This window comes from Gorilla gorilla, chromosome 9 (assembly GCF_029281585.2).
Source record: "Gorilla gorilla gorilla isolate KB3781 chromosome 9, NHGRI_mGorGor1-v2.1_pri, whole genome shotgun sequence".
In the NCBI taxonomy this organism is placed as follows: Eukaryota; Metazoa; Chordata; class Mammalia; order Primates; family Hominidae; genus Gorilla; species Gorilla gorilla.
Window position 1 is genome coordinate 53,862,445 of NC_073233.2, and position 17,422 is coordinate 53,879,866.

The window sequence follows — 17,422 nt, forward strand, 5'->3', positions numbered from 1 at the left end:
TTGTGGCAGCCAAGGAGAACAGGAGATGCTCAAAAATTAGGGTTGGCAAAAAAGTTTTAAGGTGTTTCCACATAAGTAGAAATCCTGGAGAATACAAAAAGATGGGGAAGGCAGTTTTCTGGGGAGAAATTATGTTTTCCTTCAGGAGCTTTTGGGGGGTTCAGTTGCACACCTTCAGGTACATAAAAATGAAGCCTTATAGGGCACCCACACCCCCTCTTCAGGAACATGGCAACCCCACCTGCTCCAAGGACACATCACCCTCCCCAACAATCAGTAACTCTGAAGACATCAGTTCTTCTCAAACAGTTTAATAGCAAATAAACAAAGGAAGGTACCACACTTGGCAGATACAAAATGACTTTTTGTCCATGTGTCTGTGCAATTAAAACAGATTTAGGTTCCCCATTGGGACAAAAGGAAAAACACACAAAAAAAGGAAGGAGATTCCTTTGAAACACATACTCCCTTGCTCCAAACTTGTAACAATTTTTTTTTTCTTTTTAAATTCACTACACAAACTCTGTGATTAGGTAAGAAAAGCGACGAGGGCTCTCCTTGCCTTTTTTTAAACCATTAAAGTAAAATCCATAATTTTCTACAGAGTACAACACAAGTTCACACAAAAAAGACATTTTCTTTTGCAAATCAAAACAGGAAAGAAAGGAAAAGCTCAAACAAGATAAAGGAAAAGCATTTCTACGGCTGAATCACGACTGAGTTGATTGAATCCCGTTGTTGCTGCAGAACAGACTGTGCGTTTGGTCATAGTGGCAATTTTTTTTTCTCTTCACATTGTGAAATCACTTTACATTGTTTTCTAGTAGAAAAGGCAAAAAACTGTACAAAACCCCTAGTGTTAAATACAACGTTTGTACCAATAAAAAACTCACACAGGTTTGTCTCCAAAATGTAAAGTTTCTTTTTTTTTTTCTTTTTAAATTATTCACAAAAAGCAGCTGGAAATCAGAAAGGCAGCTGCCGCTCCAGGGTCTCAAATCCATTAAAACCACCACAGAACAATTAAAACAATCAGAGAGAGAAAAGGAAAAGGAAACAACGTCCAACATTTGGCATTTGGTTTTATCCACAGGTTTTCCCAGAGCTCCTCTTGGAATTGAAAGCAAAATATATTGGCAAACACGGCTTCTCAATACACAGGAAGGGGAGCCTCAGTGCCCCCTGCCAACAGAGGCGGCTCTGTGCAGTCAGACTGTGGGGTGCACAGCAATCTCTCAGGCTGGGGTTTCTGGCCTCTTTCCATCCAATCACCCCTTCCAGGAAATTCAGCAGCCTACCAGACACTGGGCCTCTGCCTGGCTGCCCTTTCCCCCAGGCAGAGCGGCCTTGGGCATAATACCAGGCAACCTGCCAGCCCCAGAGCAGAAACCCTGCTGGGATCCCTTCCTTCATCAACCTTGGTGTGGAAGATGCTCAACAGCGCTTCCACCTCCCCCTCCCCAGCCCCTAGCTACATCTCTCCACCCTTCCCTGGACAGTCCTACTTCCCAGCTCACCCACCCACCAGCAGCTTAGGTCTGGGTGGGATCTATCATCAGCTCCTCCCCCTGTAACCTCTTCCCTCCACAGATCCACCCTGTGACCTCTCCTCTCCTCGCCTCTCCCCCTCCACTCACATTCTTACTCAAGTCTCCAAGACCCTGAGGCTGGATGGTGCCACAAGAGAAGAGGGTCAGTTTCCCTCAGGGAACCAAAAAACTGGCTTGCTTCGCACCCAGGGACAGTAGCTGTTTGGCTCTTCACTCAATTTAAAAAACAAATCCCTGCCCTTTCCCCCACCCCACTAGCTAAGCAAGAGCAGAGCTGTGATGAAGAGCCAGTGCGGGGTGGCTGGTGCCCAGGGCTGTAAACAGTGTGAAGACTGTAGTATTGTGCTTGTCACCTAGGAAAAGCGCCAGCAGGTGAATTGCCGCTTGGTGTGCAGATGGCCTCCTACGGGTAGTTGGGAACACCCTCCTTCCTCCAGGTGCTCACTGCCCCAAATGTGCTAAATAAGCCTCTTACCCACCTGCTGCCACCTTCTAGGCTCTACCTCTGCTTCTCGTGTCTCTCCAGGCCTCCTTCCCACCCTCTCTGAGCAGAGCAGCCAGCCTCCGGGAAGCCCCGGTAAGACCTGGAGGCCACATGAAGTGACAGTCTAAGTGCACAGGCAAACGCTCTAAGGGCAATAGAGGAGAAAGTTGCCACTTCAAAATTAAACAATACAATCTTGAAAAAAATAATCAACCCTACAACAATTTAAAACAGCTTCTTTGAAACCCTTTTAAATCGATCAGTTTTTGCACAAACTATAGAAAACAGAGAGGTGAAGGTGATATATACGAAGGTGTGAAGAAACAGCAGGAAACATGCAAAACTTTTTTCTGGGCATAATCTTAGTAGGAAAGGAAAAAATTCAAAACAAAAACACAAAAACAATACAAAAACAAAAACAACAACAAAAAAATCAAAGCATCACATTTTGCTGTGGAGACTGTTGGAACAAGCATGGGGCTGAGGGGAAGGGGCAGGCGGGATATCCAGGACTCCCCAGAGTCGCTCCAGGGAAGAACCACAAAAGAAAAAGAAAAAGGGCTGGCTGGGGCCCAAAGTGCAGCCTGCGGTCAAAAAGGAAAGGGGGTTCAGGTGCTCTCTGCAGTTGAGAACTCAGAAGAAAAACAAAAGAAAGAACAATACATGCGGTCTCCTCAAGCCCCACAGACTGTATCAGCAAAATGTGCTCAGGAGCCTCAAAGGTTTTAGTGACATCTTTTATTTCATTGTTTACTTCAAAGTTGTCTTTAAAACTAAGCACACAGAGAAACAAAGCCTAGAAACGGACTGGCTGTGTGTTCACAGAAATACAAACACCACGCGGTATGTGCTAGTAGGGCTGCTCTGAAGACAATTACAAAGAATTGGAATCACAAAATCAAGTGGTTATCTTATGAAGTTCTAGAAAAATAGATTTTTTTTATATTCAAATGCAAGTTTAAATATTTCCCCTTCAGCAGTCGTTCTAGCAAAACCAATTTGGCAGCACAAAAGGGAAAAAAAAAGGAAAGAAAAAAAGAAAAAAAACGAAGAAAGAAACAAACATAATAAAAATACACATCAGCATCAAAGGTCAACACAAGGTCAAAGGTGAGAGTTCAAGCATCAGAGAAGCTGAAGAGACAGGGATTTGGACGATGTACTTGACGCCACATCGACATGCTTTAGGCACAACGATGAACAAACGGCAGGAATCTAGAAAAAAAAACAAACCAGAAAGAGGGAGACCCACTGAGTTACACAGAGCAATACATCCAAACAAAGAGAGAGAGAACAGGAACACTCACTGTGTGTACAGCCCTGAAATGAGGTGGGCGGGCAGGGGTTGGGTAATGACAGGGAACTTTTGCACATGCTAACAATGGACACAGGGAAAAGTCAAAAAGGACATGGAGGACACCAAGAACACATCTAATTGCCAGAGACAGAAGGGAACCTAAGGCTTGGATTTTCCATGAAGCACCCAACTCCTAAGAGAAGGTCTCCAGGGGAGCAGAGCCTCAGCCTCTCTCCCCACTCCCTGGTCACAACCCAAGGGGAAGCAGAAGATGCTGGCTGGGGTGGGGAAAATTTTTCAGGGAAGAGGACCAGAATTTCTGCTCAATCTTATGGGGATGGCCCTTTGTTCCCAGAAATCCAAGCTCTTAGCTTCCATCCAGGCCCTGGCCACTCAAGTGGAACCCAGGAGACAGTGGTCTGGCTGCATTCAAGGCAAATCAATTTCATGATGTAACCCAAGTAAGAAACAAAACTACAGCAGAAAACACATTGTAAGTGAAACCTTCACACAACAGAAAAGGATTGCTTAAGACTTGACAGCGAGTCTCCACTCTGAGCTAAGCCCTTTCACACGTGAGACTTGTAGGGGAGCAGCTTCTTCACAAAACCATCTTTGGCCTGGGGAAAGAACTGTGCTCAAGGGCAGTGCTACTGCTGTGCTAACTCACTGGGCAGGGGGAGGAGAGAACAGAGAAGTGCATGGTCTCACCAGCTGGCTGCTCAAGCAGCCCAGGACCCTGCTGGGGCAAGCATTCCTTTTAGAAAAGAGAACCCATCAGCAGGTATGAAGCCCTCAGCGTCTGGTATCAAAGGTGGGTGGGTTGCACCTTGGCCTCTTATGTCATTAGTAAAGGGGTTTCATAAGGTCCCAGAGCCCAGGACAAATCCATGGACAAATAATGGTGAGATGGGGGAAGGCGGAGAGAAGAAGGGGATGTGGGAAGGGAGTGGCATTCTGGCTAAGGAGGAAGACAGAACAGAAGGCTAGGGAGCACAGCACCGGCAGCACCCTATGGAGCACAGCTCTCTCCTCTGCCAATTCACAGCATTAACACCTTCCCCTTGGGCAGGTTAGCTGGGCTGCAAACGGGCCACAGAAAGTCAGTAGTTTCAATCATACACAGCACCCTGTGTGTATAACAATCACATTCTGGATTCTACAAAATCCTGGCCTTTTCCAGAGATATAATTTAGGTAATAAATATTCTCCACCCCGGAGCTGTATAAAACTTCTATAAAAATAGAAACGACATTCTTGGTTCCAGCCGGTTGGGATTCAGAACAGCGCCTCCCCAACCTAGCATTTTTTTCTTTTTTTTTTTTTGTTTTCTTTTTTCTTTTTTATTTTTCTTTTTTGCATTTATTTAAAAAATCCCATCATGACCCTGGAAGCCTTTAGAACAGTTTTATCCTTTGAAACACAGGACACATTTCTCCCAGTGCGCAGAATTTCAAGTTTACGTGGTTCAGCTTAAGAAGTGTATGTTTCACGTTCCTTAGAGGACAACAGACCCAAGTTATCACTATGAGAAAGGAACAGCTGTCCCAGCTTCAATGGGATAATCCAACACCACCAGCTACCTGTACAACAGTAAGATGGTCAATCCCTGTCTGTTACCCACAGGGACAGCATGACAAGGAGAGAGCCCCCATCTGACTTAATAGCAAACCAACCCCTTTATTCTTATCTCTGCTGCTAGGGGTCAAGACTGGTATTTGTGAGGTTTCAGATTCCAGAGACCCAGGGATCCCGTCCCTGGCTGTGGCTATAGTCATATCTTAACAGGGCCACCTCTGCCCAGGTGTACATTCCCAACAGCATGTCCTTCCTGGTTCTCTACCCCCACAGCACTTCTTAGAGCAGAGGCAGAGCCCAGAAGCTGTGTGGGTCACAGGCAAGAGCTGAAATAAGACCTGCAAGAGGCGGCAGGGAGCTAACTGTAGCACGAGGACAAAAATGAACACGGTAATACTGAGGTAAATGAACACTCAATTCATGTGGAGGCTGTAAACGTCCTGATGTCACCTCTGCCTCAAGAGCAGAAAATGTGACTGAAGTGGTTACAGGAGGGGCCTGCCAGACCCCTGTGGGAATACTACATCTGGGACACCTCAATCAAGGAGGCAAGGGAGAATTTCTGGCCACTGGCAAATGAAGCATACTGGCTTGCAGGGACCTTCTGATTCAAGTACACCAAGAAACAAGCTCCTCCTCCCCCAACTAGATGGTATTGATCACTCTGCCCACAAATGGTACCCCCTTCAGCAAGAACTGCAAGCCCTTCTTGGATTTGCCTTCATGAGAAAATGGTGGCTTGGGATGGAGGTGACATTCCTTGCTGTGGTGAACTGCAAGGAAGGAAACCAGGCAATGTATTCCATAGAGGCCTTTAAAGAGACCTGTTGGAAATGGGCCATGGTCTAATTTGATGTTGAAATAAACTAACCTCTTTGGCTGCTTCTCCCAAACTGCCACCAGCCAGGCAAGGCCAATCCAATACTGACTGCTGGCTGGGGGAGCTCATAATGGGTGATGCCGCCCTGCTTTTTGCATATGTCAGGCTAACAGGTGCTTTATTTCCAGAGAATTGTTAATGCCCTTTTTTGAAAAGAGCAGCAGAAATTCCGGACAAGAATCTGAAAAATAGGTGTCAAAAACTATTTCCTAGAAGGCAGCTGTACAGGAGTTTGAGTCTCCAGCTGCCAGGGCATTAGGTGTCTATTCACTCCACTCTTCCCCAAAGCCGCTCTGCTCCCCACAGCTCCCAGGTGTCAGTTCTCATTCTACCCACCCTCACACTAAGAGAGGTTCTGGGGGTCACTTTTTTGTTCCACTCAGTCCTCTCTCTTGGGGTGGTTTGGGGCAAATCCTGATCATCGTCTGTGTTAAATGTTTCCCTGTCCCCCTTCCCCAGGGTGGTTTGGTGTTGGTCCTTCTCAACACACACTGGTTACAAACACAGCAAACTTTAAATAAAGGAGAAACAAAAACAAAAACAAAAAAAAACTCAGGATATGGCACCTAAACTCCAAAGTAAAACACTGGAAACCAAAGCACAAACTTGTCCTCTGTACGAAGCGAAACTCCCACAGAAGGCAGTAGCCGAGTCTTCAGGGCAAGCTGTGCCTGCGAGAGTGGCAGGGATCAGGGTCCAGGGCTGTCAACACACAGCCTCAGGGCTTCGAATCATTAAGGGTGCTCCTCCCCCACTTACCAGAAGACCCTCTCACTCCAGTCTCAGAGGGGAGCACGCTCAGTAGGGCTTGCTGTCATTCTTCGAACGTTTGAGCTGCACTTTAAGCCGCTTCATGCCAATCTGAAAGCCGTTCATGGACTGGATGGCAGCTTGGGCCGAAACAGGATTGTCGTAACTTACAAAACCTGTGTGTCCAAGCAGAAACCTAGGTGAGGGACATAATGAGGCAAGGAGATTCTCAGTCCTCCTTATGCAAGATACCTTATGTGCTTCATCTCAAATCCCAATTTTATTCAGCAGGGACAAGAAATCTGGACATTATGTCATACGAAATAAATTAGGTTCTTAATAGTACCACTTAACAGCTACATGGTAATTTAAAGGTTTTTTTCTTTTTCTTGAGACAGGGTCTTGCTCTGTCACCCAGGGTGGAGTACAGTGGTGTGACCATGGTTCACCGCAACCTTGGCCTCCTGGGCTCAGGTGATCCTCTCACCTCAGTCTCAAGTAGCTGGGAACACAGGTACACGCCACCATGTCTGACTAATTTTTTGTAGCCATGAGGTCTCACTCTGTTGCTCAGGCTGGTCTCGAACTCCTAGGCTCAAGCGATCCTCCTGCCTTGGCCTCCCAAAGTACTGGGACTTACAGGCACAAACCTGGACTGTTTTAAGGTTTTTTTGCAAACCATTTTCCATATATTATTTTTATCTCTGGAGCAACAGTGTGGGTAGAAATCCTTACCTCCACTACAGCAGTGAGAAACTGGGGCTCAAAAAGAGGTCATATGACCTGCCCATGGCCAAGTTAAAACAACAGCCCAAACTCATATTCAGATCTTTCTGCAGTGAGCTCCTTCTTTCTCAGTGGTAAAATACTAATCCCATCCTGACACCAGAGAAGCCAACATACCAAAACACTTGCTCAGGTTTGTCTGCTTGTCTATGAAAACCTTGGCAGACACGACATTCCCAAAGGGCATAAACATCTGCAGCAGGTCCTGATCACCAAACTCCTGGGGCAGGTGGTAGATGAACAGGTTGGCTCCCTCTGGACCTTCAAAATACCCAGGAATTGGAAAGGTATCAGTGTCAAACATGCTCGTCGCCCTGCACCAGTGATCTTTCATTTCCACCTATGTTGAAACTGTCACAATCCCTAAAAATAGAGATTCATCTGGGGAACTAAACAGATTCTCTAAATACAAAGCAAGGAATCAAAGGGCAAACATTAAAACAGATTCCTTCCCTCACATTCAGCCAAGTTCCATCTCATTGAGGATGTGAGAAATTCTACCCGCAGGAGGAGGAGTGTTGGAATAATAAAGCAGGCCGACTTGTGTGTGGAGCAGGAAAACAGAGACTGTAGGCTCAGACAGGAACACAGAAGAGGAGGTGAAAAGGGGTTATAAACAAAACAGGTTTCCAAATAATGCCTAGAAACCACAGGGACAGCAAACAGATTGGTAGTTGCCAGATGCAGGGAATGACTACAAAGGGGCACGAGGGAATTTCTAGGGGTGACGGAAATGTTCTTAATCTGTGGTGATGGTTGCAGGACTAGGACTGTTTGTCAATACTCATATAGCTGTATGCCAAAATCAGTGAGTTTCATCATATGTAAATGGAAAAATAAGAAATTAGTTTTAAAAATGCACCCATGATTAACACTGAGCTTAAAAACAGAATATACATTCTTCATCTGACCATTTATACTCAATGATTTTCTTTTTTTTCTTTCTTTTTTTTTGAGATAGAGGCTCACTCTGTCGCCCACGTTGGAGTGCAGTGGCGTGATCTCAGGTCACTGCAACCTCCGCCTCCCGGGTTCAAGTGATTCTCCTGCCTCAGCCTCCCGAGTAGCTGGGATTACAGGCAGGCGCCACCATGCCTGGCTAATTTTTGTATTTTTAGTAGCAATGGGGTTTCACCATGTTGGTCAGGCTGGTCTCGAACTCCCGATCTCATGATCTGCCCGCCTTGGCCTCTCAAAGTGCTGGGATTACAGGTGTGAGCCACTGCGCCCAGCCTACTCAATGATTTTCTAACCAAAAAGCTTTATTACAATTGCAGTCCAGCCATTCTCCAGCCACCCTGGCCTCCCTGTTTTTGTCAAACACATCAGGGAACATTGCTGCCTCAGGGCCTCTGTACTTGCTTTTCCTATGCCCGTTACTCTTCTTTCTCTAGATTCAGGCATGACTTGCTTCCTACTTCCTTCAGTTCTCTGCTTAAATGTCAATCTAGAGAGACATTCTCTGAGCATTCTGCATAAAATGCAGTGCCTCTGACACTCCCTATCTCTCTTCCCGGCTTGTCATTCTCCAGAGGATCATCTGAAACACCCCATGCTTTCATTTATTTATTGTCTGTCTCCATAGTCTCCACTAAAATATTGGTTCACGCTACGTTCTCCTACTACCACATCCCTAGGGGATATAAGTGATTCACAGCAGGTGAGGAGAGATGAACCAGGACTTTCTGCTGTGACAAGAGGACACTCATCTTTTTCCTACATTAGTGCTTATACCAGCTCCTGGTTATAAAAACCCAGTCAAATCTGAGCACAGAGGTGTCAGCAGGACTTTCTATTCATGTAAGTCACCTTCAGGCCTCTTTCTGGCTAAAGAGTCTCTCCTATTTTTCTCCTAAATTGAATACCATTTGTGTCAAACGACATACTTCCCACTCCATCAACTCATGGGCCAAACTCTGTCCCATCACCCCTCAGTTTGTCTTCAATCAGGACAAACATCAATCAGAAAGTGAGGAAAATGCCAAATGATATAGCTAAAAGGGACACTGAAACAGAAGACATCCAGACAGAAGATCCTCTGATAGATTTGTAATCTGTAGAGAAGACCTCCTAACAGAAACATTCTTGTCAAATGTGTCAGACCCGATAAGGTCAGTGTCTGTTGTTTCATCTAAAAACTGCAGCCCCATCCCAAGAGGGCACACAGAGGTTCTGATTTGAGCCACATCCAGAAAACATTTAAAAAGCAGATCATACTTCACAGGGTTTCTCAGTCTACACTTGACACTGTCAAACAAAAACAATGGTCTGACGACCTAACTGGTTCTCTCAGCCTTTGCTCTGCCTTTCAGTTCTGGTATAGGAGGAAACCCCCGCCCCCCCCCCGCCCCCATACCTGACCCTGATCTCCCTTTGCACTCACCTTCCTTCTGGCTTCCAGCAGCACCGATACTCTGCTGTGTCAGAAGATTCTGGTTGTACAGAGTGGGGAGCGCAGCAGCAGCATATTGCTGGATACCCGAGTAGGCCTGAGTGAGGGCCTCCATGGTGCTCCCGGTGCCATTGGAAAGGCCACTGCTGCCCAGGCCACCATTTAAAGCAGCCATTCCTTGGTTGGAGAAAGAGAAGGATTAATATACTAGAAAGACTAAACTGATGCCAAAGACAAGTCTACTTGGGACATCTAGAAGACGGAAAACTCCAAAGTTCTCCCCTTTATCTCCCTCTTAGTTTCTCCCTGAGAAGAAACTATCTGACTGGCTAGATTTCAGGACATTCACCAGGCCTTGCTAATGGGGACATTAAGAAATGCCATACGCGGGTGTTGTGCTCCCCATTACCTTCATCCAATCTGTGGAATGAGAGCCTCCATTTTCTATCTGGCTATTCTGCCACTTTCTCATAATGAGCTAGAATGTCATAAAAGAAGAGGCCCAAGACTGCGAACTCCAAGGGGTACATGTGATTTCTGACAAGATGTGGGTGAACCCTACCATTAAAACAGCAACTAACAGGCACTAAGTACATTCTATGTGTCATCTACTGTACTATGCAATGTGCTCAGCAGCACTTTACCTATGTTCTAATTTTTTTTTTTTTTGGAGACAGAGTCTCACTCTGTCACCTAGGTTGGAGTTCAGTGGTACAATCATAGCTCACTGCAGCCTCAAGCTCCCAGGCTCAAGCAATCCTCGCGGCCTCAGCCTCCCAAGTAGCTGGGACTACAGGCATGCACCACTACACCCAGATAATTTTTGTAGAGATGGAGTTCTCACTATGTTGCTCAGGCTGGTCTGGAACTTGTGACCTAGGGTAATCCCCTGCTTTGGCCTCCCAAACTGCTGGGACTACAGGTATGAGCCACTGTACCTGGCCTCATTTAATTTTTAACAATCCTTCAAAGTATTCTATTATTCCCACTTCAAAGATGAGAAAATGTCCTTAGAAAGGTGGTCCGAAGTTATAGCTAGCTAACAGACAGAGGTGGGATTTAACTCAGGTCTGATTTAAAAATCCCATGTTTTTTTGAGACGGACTCTCGCTCTGTCACCCAGGCTAGAGTGCAGTGGCGCAATCTTGGCTCACTGCAACTTCTGCCTCCCCGGTTCGTGCCATTCTCCTGTCTCAGCCTCCCAAGTAGCTAGGACTACAGGCGCCCGCCACCAGGCCCAGCTAATTTTTTTGTATTTTTAGGGGAGACGGGGTTTCACCGTGTTAGCCAGAATGGTCTCGATCTCCTGACCTCGTGATCCGCCCACCTTGGCCTCCCAAAGTGCTGGGATTAGAGGTGTGAGCCACCACACCTGGCCCCCATGATTATTTTTAACTTCACTGGGCCACTGCAATCATTCCAGTGGTGCCCCTACCAGGGTTAAGATGTGCTACCTGCACAAAGAATAGTCTGATGACAGCCAGGTGCTGCCCCTTACCTGCCAAAGAGCCAACATTGAGGCCAGCCGTTGCTCCAGCTAATGTCTGCAGGGCTCCAAGTGAGGCTATGGGGTTGACAGAATTACTGCTGCTAGAGCTAGGTGAGGACCCTGCTATTAGAAAGCAAGGAGTTAAAATTCAACCCATCACTGGCATTCTCGCCAAATACAAGAAAAAGTGTCACTATCCAAGTATGCTATTTGCAAAGAGGTTTTCAGTTACTAATTCTAACAACTGTCCTTGCAGGACAGAGACAAATAATGGCCACAGCACATTGAAAATCAGGAAGATTTCTCTTAAGTACAGAAGATGACATTTGAAAATTTGTTGCTCATAATCTGACCTCTCTGGAAACAGGTGTTAACTATTTTCCCTCTCTGGACTCTGCCTTTAAACACAAAGCATCTGTCCAAGGCACATAACGGCACACTGGGTCATCCTCATGCTTACCTGAACTAGTGAGCACGCTGAGGGGACTGCTGGATGTAGTGAGAGCATTGGTACCACTTGGTGTGTTCTGAGCTGCACTAGCTGCAGCAGCTAGTGCAGCCAAATTCTGTAACTGCATTGCATTCAACCCTACAACATCCAAAGCAAGAGATTAGCCAGCAGATAAGGGTGCTTCATATCCATTCCAGCAATGACAAGCACACACTAGCAGAGGGCTGGTCCCTGACAAAGAGGAACTGTTCTAGATAAGCCTTACAAACAACATTACAGGGCTCCAAAAAAGATTCATGTATCACTCATTAAGAAACTTGAAATCATTTCCTCAGAGAAGAGATGGCTAATCCAATAGCATACCATGGCAAGTGTACATTAATAAAGGTGTGGGCAATTAGGAAACCAAGAAAAACTGCCTACCATGGGGCCAGGAGCACAGGAGAACAATGCCAAAACCTACAGCACAGAATGGGACTGCATCCAGGCCCCTCACTCACACTTTACAGGGGATTCGCTCTCTGTAATAGAGGGGAACACGCAGAAAACATGGCAGATGCAGAAGGCCCAGGAGCAAACAAGGGAGAACACAGGAGAGCAGCAATGACACAAAGAATAAAGACACTGTCACTTGAATAGCAGATTCATCACCAGAAAGAGGAGAGAGGAAAAATCACTGAGTGAAAGACTTCCAAGTAGAGCCCAGACAACACAGTTGAAAGGGGAAGAAGGAATCTAAACTGTGCTGTCGCTGCTGCAAACCATTTACTAGACAATGGAAAGATGGATGGGGTGAGGGGTGGGGGGAGTGGAAAGAGTAAACGAGAATTAAAATACAATACAATCTAGCAACTTTCCAAAAATATAGCCAACTATAATTTCCTGAGACAAAGTGAATGACTATCAAAAATTTTCAAACAGCAAAATGCAGTTCACTGAAAACTATGCCTTTCTCAAATGCACATTTGGCCTAGCCTAAATCCAATGCAGAGGGTGTAGGCACAGGCAGCTTTGAAGCTGTCCCATGCCCTACCCCCAACCGACTCCTGATGGGCCCTAGCTCAGGTCTGTTGTGGCACTCCATTTAAGTTTTCTGTGTACGTTAATAGCAACAACAAAATAGGAATTCACCTAAGAAACAAGAAGATACACAGGTAAACCAAATGCCTGGGTTCTAGAAGCTTCAAGGTAGGGCATTTGCATGGAAGCCATCTTTGGCTTTTCTGCAGTCACTGGAAAAGTCACTTTATAATGGAAATAAAGAGTTCTTGCAATTTTTTCCCCTTATCAGAGAACAGCCTCAGTCTACAGGAGCTAAACAGCCCTTTTCCATATTCTTCAACAGTGACCTAAAAAGTTAGGAGGCACCAGATAACGTCAGAGCAATGTGGCATCAACTAGCCATAGAGCCGCTATATAGAGACAAGAAAATTGAGTCCTGGGACGTTTATCCTAGGTCAGGTTTACATAATAAGCAAAAAAAAGTTTTCACAGAAATGATGCCAAACTCCCAAGAAGACTGTTGTTAGCTGGGTCTGCTGGCCTGGGTGCTGCTGCTCCTCTGCAGCAGTGAAACACTTACCTCCCATTGGGTGGAGGCTGCTCAGGGTGTTGAGGTTCCCAGAGGAGGCAGTCTGCTGAAGGAGCTGCAAATAAAGCTAGACATTACACCAAAAAACAGAACAAGAGTGAGAGTGAGGGCTGGTTCTGCATCTGGGATAACTCTACAGCACAGCAAAGCGAGAGTGCAGAGGCCCCCAGAGAGAAGAAAGTCAAAGACAAGAACCCAAGCCAACACAACAGAAACATGAGGCTTATGACAGCACAGGACAAAAAAAAAAAAAAAAAACAGCTAAAGCACTGGCCCAGAAGATAGTATGTTCACTGAATACTGAGCCAAGCTCAAGTCCCTGGGCAGCAGAATTCAGCACAGCAGAGGACAGAACTACAGCAGGATAATAAGCTAAACTTGAGGAGCTATGCAGTCAACTGTGATTATTGTCTGCGAATGAATGAATGCCATTTCCAGCTACCCTCTCCCAAGTTCTCCTTAGTTAGGTCCACACATCTCACTCTGCAGATTGTTTCCATCTGGATACTCAATTTCTACTTCACACAACTATTTTAAATATCAAATCTAAACATTTCATAGTATTTCTTGGAGTTACCCTTTATTGGTCACAATGGACCACATCACTAATAATCACTCCAGCTACACATCTATCCAACCTTATTAACTTCCTCCCCTCCAAATTGGTCTTCACTGTTGCAGATGACCAAATGACTGATGGATTAGTCTATACCAGGTTCAGAGTACGTTCTCCTTCAATGATGGTCCCATGACAAATAAAGTAAGAGGGCCTGTCCCTGAGTTTGTGGCATTAGTTTACTTTGTATATTGGCAAACCACAACCTTCATCTAACCAGCTTGCTGAAAACTTTTGCTTCAACTAAACCCAATTAGTATTGTTTATGGAAAATTGGTATTCTTGTACAGGATCCTTTTATTCAACCTGTTTCCCATTCCTATAAACATCTGACCTGGTTTCTCTGTCGCCGCAAATCCTTCCAGGCTAGAGACCATGGATAAGTTTCAGGAGGTCTACAAACCTCCAGGAACAGAATGGAGGAAAAAAATGCACCTACACACCCTTTTCCCCCACTTCTCAAAGGATAAAAAGATGAAAACCAACTCCTCCAGGACAGTAGAGCCTGGCTAACTCAAGTCCACATAGTCCAGAAAGAACCTCATAATTAATGATGATGTACTATCACACAGTCCACTAGCACTCACGCCTACATTTTTTTTTTTTTTTTTTTTTTTTGAGACGGAGTCTCGCTCTGTCGCCAGCCTGGAGTACAATGGTGATCTCAGCTCACTGCAACCTCCGCCTTCCAGGTTCAAGCGATTCTCCTGCCTCAGCCTCCCGAGTAGCTGGGACCACAGGTGTGTACCATCACACCCAGCTAATTTTTGTATTTTTAGTAGAGATGGGGTTTCACCATGTTGGTCAGTCTGGTCTCAAACTCCTAACCTCAGGTGATTTGCCTGCCTCGGCTTCCCAAAATGCTGGGATTACAGGCATAAGCCACCGCACCTGGCCTTTCTTTTCTTAAACACCTTGGGCTATGTGTTCAGTCCTAACTGGTGGACTGTGAATACTGTACTTGGTCCCTTCATTTCCCTCCAAATGAGATTAGCTCTTAGGGGGCAGGAATCATGTCTAACCAAAACAAAGAGAACACAAATCTCAACACACGCTATCATGTACTTGCTGGTAGTGGCAATGACAACAAAAAGGTTAACCTTCCCTAAAGGGGGGCTCCAAAAGTCTCTAAGAAAAGCAAATGCATAGCATGTAGACCATTTTCAAAGCATTATCATTTCTGCAGATGACTAAAACCTCCCTGAATTTTCTGAACATATAAGCAATGTTTCAGCACTAAGAAACAATTTATTCTGTTGAAATATAACAGGACCCAGTGGTTCACGCCTGTAATCCCAGCACTTTGGGAGGGCAGGGTAGGCAAATCACTCGAGGTCGGGAGTTTGAGACCAGCCTGGCTCACATAAGCAAAACCCTGTCTCTACTAAAACTACAAAAATTAGCCAGGCGTGGTGGCACATGACTGTAATCCCAGCTGCTTGCAGTTGGAGGTTGCAGCAAGCAGAGATTGCGCCACTGTTTTCCAACCTGGGCAACAGAGGGAGGCTTCAAAACAAAACAAAACAAAACAAAACAACCCCACTCTTTATATTTTTTTAAAAAAACTTCAGAGAAATACTAGCTAGGATAAACTGGGGTTTCTTTTTTTTTTTTTTTTGAGACAGAGTCTCGCTCTATTGCCCAGGCTGGAGTGCAATGGTGCGATCTTGGCTCACTGCAACCTCCGCTCAGTGCATCTTCCGCCTCCCAGGTTCAAGCCATTCTCCTGCCTCAGCTTCCCGAGCAGCTGGGATTACAGGCGCCTGCCACCACGCCCATGTAATTTTTTTGTATTTTTAGTATAGACAGGGTTTCACCATGCTGGCCAGGCTGGTCTCAAACTCCCAACCTCAGGCGATCCACCCACCTCAGCCTCCCAAAGTGTTGGGATTACAGGCGTGAGTCACAGCGCCCGGCCTAAACTGGGATTTCTTATAAGATATCAGAAATATGAAAACCACTGGAACTAAACCAAAATTCAGTACTGGGAGACAGAAATCAGTGCCTTTTGTCTGTTTCCATACAGAATAATACTTGAAAGGATGAGGAATAAATGACTATACTAGCTATTTCTATGTGAATATTTTTGTATCATCCATACAAATCTAGTGGTTTCACCATTAATAGCCTAAGATGACCTTTTTCCTCTTTGACTCACAAATGGGTGGTTTTAAGTGTCTTGTGCTGGCCCAATTCTTTTCCGTTAATAATCTCCTGTAACATATACATTGCAGACCTAGTAAATCTAAATCACAAATTGGGGCCAGACCTTCTTTTGGACTAGACAACCTTCTTTTGGCTCACGACAACAGAGAGATCAAATTAAAGGAAGTCTATTTACAATGTAGTAAACTTGAATATACACCTGTAATGCTCATTTAAAAATGTTCATATTAATCTCTTGATCTCCGCCAGGTGCAGTGGCTCACACCTGTAAACCCAGCACTTTGGGAGGCCAAGACAGGTGGATCACCTGAGGTCGTGAGTTCGAGACCAGCCTGGCCAACACAGTGAAAGCCCATCCCTACTAAAAATACAAAAACTAGCTGGGTGTGATGGTGTGTGTCTGTAGTCCCAGCTATTTGGGAAGTTGAGGCAGGAGAATCACTTGAACCCGAGGTGGAGGTTGCAGTAAGCCAAGATTGTGCCACTGCACTCTAGCCTGGGTGACAGAGTGAGTGAGACTCCGTCTCAAAAAATAAATAAATAAATAAAGCAAAAAAAGAAAAAAAATCTCTTGATCTCTCAAGTCCGCTGAAAGAAACATTTATCATACTCTTTAGGAAAGACTCAATAAGGATTTTAATGATGCCCTCTACATCTGGTAGAGAGAGATATGGAGAAAGACACTGGTAGTTAAGATTCCCTCAGGAATTTCTTTCTTGGAGGCAAGGACACAAGATGTTTCTAAATCTTTAAAACGGGAAACCAGGAATTCACTTTAGTTGCAGCAAAAGTCTCAAGATATAACCAGAGATGCATGTCCAGAGATACATATATATATAGAGAGAGAAAGAGACTAACAGGACTAAAAGAAACAGTACTACCTGAATTTTTACATATAATTTCTATATGCCAAAAGTTGTAAATGCCACTGTGTTTGTTAGCTAGGGACAGCAGAAGAAGAAACAGCTGGGAGCTTGCACAGTCTGCAGAAAGCAAACCACAAAGACTCACTGCTAAATACTGGGGTCCAAGAGTATTTAGACCAGCAAGGTTTCCCCACACAGATGCTGCGCTGATTTGCTGCATCTGCTGCTGGAGCTGCTGGGCCATTCTCTTCTGTTCTTTGTCCTTCTGTGTATCAGCAAATTTTACCACCATGGGTGATGAGCAACCCTGTGAAAAGACCAAAATGAAAGGGTCAAATTCTTCCATCTGAAAAAAGAAAAAAAATCTTCCTTTTGGATGACATGCAGGTTACATTCTAATTTCATTCACTGCCAAATGATTCTCCTCATGATAGACACAAGAGAGAAGAGACTGTAATCCCAACACTTTGGGAGGCTGAGGCGGGTGGATCACTTGAGCCCAGGAATTTTAGACCAGCCTGGGCAA

General features: G+C 45.2%; 1 protein-coding gene across 23 annotated transcripts in view; it reads right to left on the reverse strand.

Annotated features, from left to right (window-relative positions):
- Window positions 1-295: 295 nt before the first annotated feature.
- Window positions 296-17,422, reverse strand: part of CELF1 (CUGBP Elav-like family member 1) — an 87,631-nt gene continuing 70,504 nt past the window's right edge. For 5 of the 23 annotated variants that reach the window (XM_063711182.1, XM_055354903.1, XM_063711183.1 and 2 more), the window contains 8 exons: window positions 17,042-17,203; window positions 13,240-13,315; window positions 11,667-11,795; window positions 11,216-11,329; window positions 9,709-9,894; window positions 7,443-7,586; window positions 6,549-6,715; window positions 296-6,460 (listed from right to left, as the gene is read on the reverse strand). In XM_063711182.1, coding sequence (XP_063567252.1) covers window positions 6,588-6,715; window positions 7,443-7,586; window positions 9,709-9,894; window positions 11,216-11,329; window positions 11,667-11,795; window positions 13,240-13,315; window positions 17,042-17,203 — 939 coding nt within the window. In that variant the 3' untranslated portion in view covers window positions 296-6,460; window positions 6,549-6,587. The remainder of the gene's footprint in view (window positions 6,461-6,548; window positions 6,716-7,442; window positions 7,587-9,708; window positions 9,895-11,215; window positions 11,330-11,666; window positions 11,796-13,239; window positions 13,316-17,041; window positions 17,204-17,422) is intronic. The other 18 variants (XM_055354904.1, XM_055354906.1, XM_055354908.2 and 15 more) reach the window with 11 other exon arrangements.